The sequence below is a fragment of the Myotis davidii genome, unplaced genomic scaffold (assembly GCF_000327345.1).
Source record: "Myotis davidii unplaced genomic scaffold, ASM32734v1 scaffold570, whole genome shotgun sequence".
Taxonomy (NCBI): domain Eukaryota; kingdom Metazoa; phylum Chordata; class Mammalia; order Chiroptera; family Vespertilionidae; genus Myotis; species Myotis davidii.
This window is the reverse complement of record NW_006283631.1, coordinates 3,963,043-3,970,406: the sequence shown is the minus strand read 5'-3', so window position 1 is coordinate 3,970,406 and position 7,364 is coordinate 3,963,043. Positions and strand designations below refer to the sequence as shown.

Sequence of the window (7,364 nt, the reverse complement as noted above, 5' to 3'; positions counted from 1 at the left end):
TGCAGGGCTGGGCGGCCCGGCGCTGGCTGCCCGCAGGTAAGGACCAAGGCCAAGGGGGGACGTCCCTGCGGCTTTGTTCTCCGAGCGCGCGTTGCGGGGAGCCACGTCAGGCAACCCTCCAGGCCAACACACACAGGCGCACCACTCCCTCCCTCGCTCCCTCCCTCCCCCCGACCCCTTATTTCTCCACGCATGGCCACAGGGCTCAGACACACTATACATGGCAAGGAAATTGGCTTTCAAAAGTATTTCCCAGCCCCGGGGAGCCCCGGAGATGGCTGTGGACGTGACCATCATAGTCTTGAAATAGGCGAGGGCCCCTTGCTGACACCGGATCCACCAGGCCCGGCAGGACGGGCTCTATTGGCCAGTTACAAGCCTGGCCTCTCCAGCGGGCGGTCTCGCTTCCCTTCCCTTCCCTCCGTTAGGGATTTCCACTTCTTCTAATTTTAGCCCGCCTGTCTTTAGGGGAGCTCTGGTTCCCCGCGCTATTTCGGGGCCCAGACTTAATGTTAAGGGATGTTTTCCAATCCCTGGTCCGGCCTCTTCTCCCCGCCGGTTCTGAGCAAGAGACTTGAGGCTGAATCTGATCTCAGGAAGGGTTGGTAGGATTTGTGAGCCCCCCACGCCCCCAGCCCCAGGGTCTGTGGAGTTAGCTGGTGAGCGGAGTTCCCAGCTGGAATAAGCCGGATGCTGAGGGATCCAAAGCGGAACCAATAGTGTAGGAACCAATTGGATACGTGGTACCACCCCAAGGATTTTTTTTTTTGGGGGGTGGGGGGCGGGGAGCGGAGGGGTCAGGGCCAAACTGGAGAGCGGTAGTTCAAACCAGATGCAATTTGTCAAAGTCCCACGTCATACCCAAGTGCACATGAACCTGGAATAATACATCTTAAAGATGGCTGAAAGAAATAAAGAGAAGATTTGGAGCTAAGTAACACTCCTTTATAAGTCAAACTTTCTAGGAAATGGTGATGTATCACTTGTGGGCTGTATTAGAAAACCAGTGTTCTGGGTAAGAAACCATAATTGAACTTTTCCTGGGAAACTCAGGGACTGAAAGCAATGACAGACAATGCCACCCTTCCCTCTGTTCCCGACAGGGCTGCTCTGATTGGATGGAGTGTGGGGGAATCATAAGCATGTGCGAGAGCACATTTCATTTACAATCACAGAAACCGTACCAGAGCACCAGTCTTCCCTCAATACTTGAGGATTGTTTATCAGGACGGAACACATTTTCTTAAATATTAAGTAGGGCTTTGGGAAGAGAGAGGAAAGCATACTATCAAATATACAATAGATCCTCAGTGTAAGTGACAAGAAGGCAAATTATAATGCTGTGGCTATTTTAAATGAATGAAATTTCTTGTCTTTTGCAAACCATGCAAAGCATTGCACATGTCATGCACCTGGAAAACTAAAGAATTAGGCCAATGCATTTTAGTTAGAGCAGAGGAGGGATGTATTTCTGAGTTCCAAAATGTTAATTTTTTTATTAAATCCAATAACAGATTTATCCACATGCTTTGATTTTCCCTCCATTGGTTTCCTGCCAGCTTGGCTTCTAAGGGATTCCTAATCATTCTGCCGGCCCCCAAAGAACCTGGTTTTAATTTTGTTGGGTCTTTGATAACATAATCAGGAAACCCTATTAGTTAAAAGCCATTTCACAAGAGAGTGTCTGACATTTTAAAGAGATATCAAGAGCCTCAATCACTGGTTCCCAAAAGAAATCAGAAAAAAACCTGCCAGCATGCAGTTCCACTCCATGAACTCCAGCAGCCAGGGCAGCCTGCAGGGGAAGCGGGGCCTTTGAGAGGCAATGAAGGAAGGCTATGGAATGCAGCCCTGACTGCCTGCGCTTAGCTAAACAGGAAATCAGTTAATTAGGTTGCAGTAGGCACCCTCTTGAATACTACTTTTCTGAAACATTACAGGGACTATCTTTCAAACGCCCAGGCATAATGTGATCTCTTGTTCCGTGATCTTTGTTTGATTTATTTAACATAGCTAGGAAAAAAAAAATGCACCTACCAATTTCATTGGAATAAAGACTCAACGCTGCATTAAAAAAATCTTCAAAAATTCAAATTATTCAGTGAAAAAGGTAATGCCAATGTGTGACAGGACCCATTTTGTGCCTTAATATGGTAGTTACTTTTACAGGATTTTACGAATCTCAGTATTTTCTCTATTTACATCTTTAATTTTCTTAGGACAGAGCCTCACCCTTAGCCACTTGCAGGCATTTAACTTAGCTGACCACACTTTGCATGGACCTTTGGTTCCTGCTGGTTCTGTCTATTCACCAGTTAGTCTTTAAATGCTCTGGAAGTTCACTTTTCAAAGCTATTTTATGACAAATTTTTTTTTCACGTTGTTGCTAAGGGAATACCTAGTCCTAGTTTAGCTCTCATATGTGTTCTTGCAGACATACATGAGGTTAGCATAACGCAGGGCTCACCTGGTCAAGGTTTTAGCACAGAGTTTCCCAGCTCCCTTACCAGACCTGTGACCTGGAGAGGGACAGAGGAGGGAGTTCACTGAGCTCCCAACCACTAAGTTTGAAAGTCCCTTCTAAGTGCTCCTTAGCAGAAATCTGTTCTCCACCAATCCCCTGGGAAGAATTCACTCTTCCTTAAAGGTTTCTATCGCTGCTTAAATCGTGTTTACAGGCATAAGGACAAAGTCAGAGTTTTCAAGCATATCCTTGGGCTACACAGCTCTTTCTGAGTGCTATATAGTTGTTACTTGCTGACTTGCAGACTATTGGAAGGCAAGTGGAAGGGAGAGCTTTTTATAGAAAACAGGAAAGCTTGGAGAAATTAGGAGGGTCATCCAAAGCTGCACAGCTTACTAGTAGTGCAACAAACTGAATTCCAGCTGTTCTAGCCAAATCCAGGGTTTCTTGCACCATTAAAAAGCAATGCAGTGTGCAAGTCAAGCTTGTGGCCTCTGCAGCCCAAGTCCAAACCCTAGTTTTACCACTTACCATCTATGTAAACATAGCTCAGTTACTTAGCGCTCTTTGACTCAGTTTTCTCATCTGTCAAATGGGAATATTGATTATTTCCGGTGCTGATATGAGGATTAAAATGATTTGTAAGATGTTAAGATCAGTATTTGGAACATAGTGAGCACCCAATAAAAGTCATCGTCATTATACATTTTTGCCTTTCAAAGATAGTTTTCTACAAACTTTTGCAAAGTTTATAAGTATCTGAGAACATGTGGTATATTAAAATGTATTCAGCAACAGCACGACTGTCCTAAAGTTTTTGTTTAAAAATGCTTGTTAACAATGGCTAAATGGGCTCAGCTAGATCCGTTGAATTTCACAGGCTTTTGTTCTGGGAGTTTGGAGAACAAGTCAAGGGGAAGGAAACGAGTTTGGCTCTGAGTTCTTGGAAATTATGGTGTCATTATTTGAAGTTAATGCATAGTGACTCAACATTTTTTTTTTTAAAGTTGTAACAAAGAAAGCTAATTGGGAGGGGAAATAGTTACGAAAGCATGATTTTCATCATTCTGTGGGTTTGGACAATTTGGCTCCTCTGCACACCTTCTCCTCCATTTACTAGTAGATGCTTCATTGAATGAGACAATTGGCTTCCCTTCTTTCTGTTTTCTCTGCTCCACAGAGAACACACTTGAGACCCCTCACGTCATATTGCAATACTGCAATCTAATTTTCAGTTGTAGTCATTAAAATGCCCAGGCTAACATACCTAAATGCCAGAATCATTTCTGAATGCCTTTATATATTTTTTTCATATTCTTCTTATTTTCCTGCTACTCTAGGCTGTGAAACAGCGATTTTATTCCCAATGCGTTCCAAGAAGATTTTTGGAAGCGTGCATCCGGCGACACCAGTGAAGCTCGAGTCTTTTACTGCCTGCATTTGGGTCAAAGCCACAGATGTATTAAACAAAACCATCCTGTTTTCCTATGGCACGAAGAGGAATCCATATGAGATCCAGCTGTACCTCAACTATCAGGCCATCGTGCTGGTGGTGGGCGGAGAGGAGAACAGACTGGCTGCGGATACTGTGATTTCCCTGGGAAAGTGGACCCATCTGTGCAGCACCTGGAACTCTGAGAAAGGGCGCGTGTCCTTGTGGGTAAACGGTGGACTGGTGGCCACCACCGTGGGATTGGCCGCAGGTCACATTGTTCCGGAGGGAGGCATTCTGCAGATTGGCCAAGAGAAGAACGGCTGTTGTGTGGGCGGCGGCTTTGATGAAACATTAGCCTTTTCTGGGAGACTCACCGGCTTCAATATCTGGGATCGAGTTCTCAGCAATGAAGAGATAAGAGAGACGGGAGGAGCAGACTCTTGTCACATCCGGGGAAATGTGGTCGGGTGGGGAGTCACAGAGATTCAGCCACATGGAGGGGCTCAGTATGTCTCCTAAGTATTGTGAAACTCTACTTGAAGCCAAAGAAAGAAATTCACTTTTTAAACATATGCCAGTGTGGGAAGGTCTAAAAGCCACAGTGCATATTCAGAAACACTTGAGACGAATGAAGGGGAGAGTTGAGATCAATCTTTATTTATCTTGGCAAAATACTGAATAAACAGTTGAGCGAAGACATCGGAGAAGGCTTTTGGGGATATTGTTACTAGACTTTATGCCACGGTGCTTTCAAATTAATGTTGTGTCTTTGTCAGATAAACTCTCAAATAATCAAAAAGGACTGTGTTGTTGAACAGGACAGTTGTTTTACTTTTTTTTTTTTTTGATTCATTTTGTTTTGGCCAGAGATGACTTTTACATCGGAAGAATAATGAAATAACGTTTGTTGTCGATTGTTCCTTGTTTTTGGCATGTACCTTATTATAAAAAAAAATGATGGTGAAACGTATTTATACTACAATGTGACTTAACAAATACAAATGTAGTTTATGTGTTATAATCAAATGTCACTTTTTTTGAGAAGATAGTTATATAAGTTATATTGTAAAATGGTTTTGTATTAATTTTATTAAGACTATTTTTGTAAATAAAATATTTTATAAACCTAGCCCATGCCGTGTCATTATAAATTTAGGAGGTTTTTGGAGTAACTCCACACTTTCCATCTTTCATCTTAAGTGGGCAATTAGTTTTCAGATACTAGTCTATTATGTAAATAGTAAGAGTTAATATTTTCAGAAACAAACTATGGTATTTTAAGGTTTGGCTTTCCATATATCATAAGGAAGAAATATGATCTTGGCTAATCCAATTCATCACTCTGGATTAAGTTTTTGCAATTGAGAAATCAATAAATTGAGAAAATAATGATCTCTAGGTCCCTTCCAATTTGATGATTTATAAGTGTATTCATCTTTCTGTCCTGTGTAACATGAAAAAAAAAAAAGAAAGAATGATCAGAGTTCCCTAGATGCTCGTGATGCCTGAGAGAGATGGCTTAGGACTGTTATTTGGGAGATCTAAAAATCTTAAAAGAAACAATGACTCCGGCCCTTAAAGCACATTCCATTCTCTTACTACACACAAGCGGGGACAGTCAAGCCCCTTTACCCTGCAAATGAGGAGGTGACTTGCCACCACACGTGTTCTCCTGGCAGGGCTGACAGAACTCCAGAAGCTGCCTCTGCATGTCAATGGGAAATCTGGTAGGACCACAAGGATGATGGGCCCACCTAAAGGTAGGGCCTGAACAGCCACGGGTCACATCGTATTCATGACATTTGGAGAGTTGAGCCTGGAGGAATTATCAAAGTACATTTTGTAACCAAATAGCTTGGTGTCCTCAGGCAAGTTACTTAACTCCTCTGAGTCTTCTCAGTACAAGGAGGGAGTTGGACTCTTGATACCTTTTAGCAATAAAATTCCATGAATCTAGGAATCTTTGAGGATGCTTATGGGTCAGTATAGCTTCATTCTACCTGTGAGACTCACAAAACCAGACTGATGGCTCTCAAAGAAAATTGCAGTTATGAGCTTATAGGACAGTCTCAGACTCATGGAGATAACATAATTCAAGGTTGCAGCCACACTATGCAAATCCCTGTTTAGCCATTGTCTATATAATTTGAATGCTTAGCTCAGTGGTTCTCAACCTTCCTAATGCCGCGACCCTTTAATACAGTTCCTCATGTTGTGGTAACCCCCAATTTCATTGTTACAAATTGAACATAATTAAAGCATAGTGATTAATCACAAAAACAATATGTAATTATATGTGTTTTCTGATGGTCTTAGGCAACCCCTGTGAAAGGGTCTTTTGACCCCCAAAGGGGTCGCGACCCACAGGTTGAGAACCACTGGCCTTAGCTGAAAGAAGAAATATTGGACCCAGCCTTAAGCAGAGAGTTAGGAATGCTTTCAATTCCTTCCCACATTTCAGCATGAATTATGTTTGTGCAAGAGATGATTCAGGCCAAGATATATGCAAACACATATGCTGACAGGTTCACTGTAAGTGAACTGAACATTCTTTACAGGAATCACATGTGGATGGCAGAGAAAAGAAATAAATCGAAGAAAATAATTTTAGGATTACAAAAGTAGAAATTTCATTTGCTACATTAGTAAGTCTGGGTAGTTGTTCCAGAGGGTTCTAATTGGTCCCTGATATCCATTTCCCCCTCTTTTCCTAAGTAATAGAATTCTGGTTTTAATGGCACATATGGCCACTGTGCGTAAAGCCTATATTTTACAGCATTAGTTGCAGCTAGATATGGCCACATGGCTAGGTTCTGGCTGACACTGAAATATTGAATGTGATTCTCTTTACCTTCCTCCTCTCACTGATTGGAATGTGGCAATGATGGCTGGACTCTCAGCAGCCATTCCAAACCATGAGATGCAGGGTAACCACGGAAAAGAAGCCTGGCGCCCCGGTGATGTAAAGTTTCCTTGCCACCCCTGAGGTGCCTGTCCCTGAACTTCTTTTACATGAGAGGAAAAATGAACTCCTAACTTCTTTAATCCACTATTGATTGTCCACCTAATCTAATCCTTATCCAGGAGAGCAATTCTTTTTAAATTAAAAAGACCATGTACTTTATTTTCTCAAAATGCTCACAGGCCCGCTATGTTCATTGCAGTATTATTGACAAAGGCCAAGATTTGGAAACAACCCAGGTGTCCATGGAGAGACAAATGGATCAAAAGCTGTGTCATATATTTAAAATAGAGTATTACTCAGCCATAAAAAAGAGTAAAATTTTGCAATTTGCAACAACATGGATGGACCCAGAGGATATTATGCTAAGTGAAATTTGAGACCGGAAGAAAACTATCATACGATTTCATTTATATGTGGAATCTAAGAAACAAAACAACAATAAAAAAACAACAACTGGAAACAAACTGAAGGTTGCCAGGAGTGGGGGTGGGGGTGGGGGT

General features: G+C 42.3%; 2 protein-coding genes across 9 annotated transcripts in view; one reads left to right on the top strand and one right to left on the bottom strand.

Moving 5' to 3' along the window:
- PTX3 (pentraxin 3) overlaps window positions 1-4,987 on the top strand; it is a 5,875-nt gene extending 888 nt beyond the window's left edge. The window contains exon 3 of the mRNA XM_015565359.1: window positions 3,694-4,987. Within this exon, the coding sequence (XP_015420845.1) occupies window positions 3,694-4,418 (725 nt within the window). The 3' untranslated portion in view covers window positions 4,419-4,987. The remainder of the gene's footprint in view (window positions 1-3,693) is intronic.
- VEPH1 (ventricular zone expressed PH domain containing 1) overlaps window positions 1-7,364 on the bottom strand; it is a 209,373-nt gene that overhangs the window by 158,804 nt on the left and 43,205 nt on the right. The window lies entirely within an intron of this gene.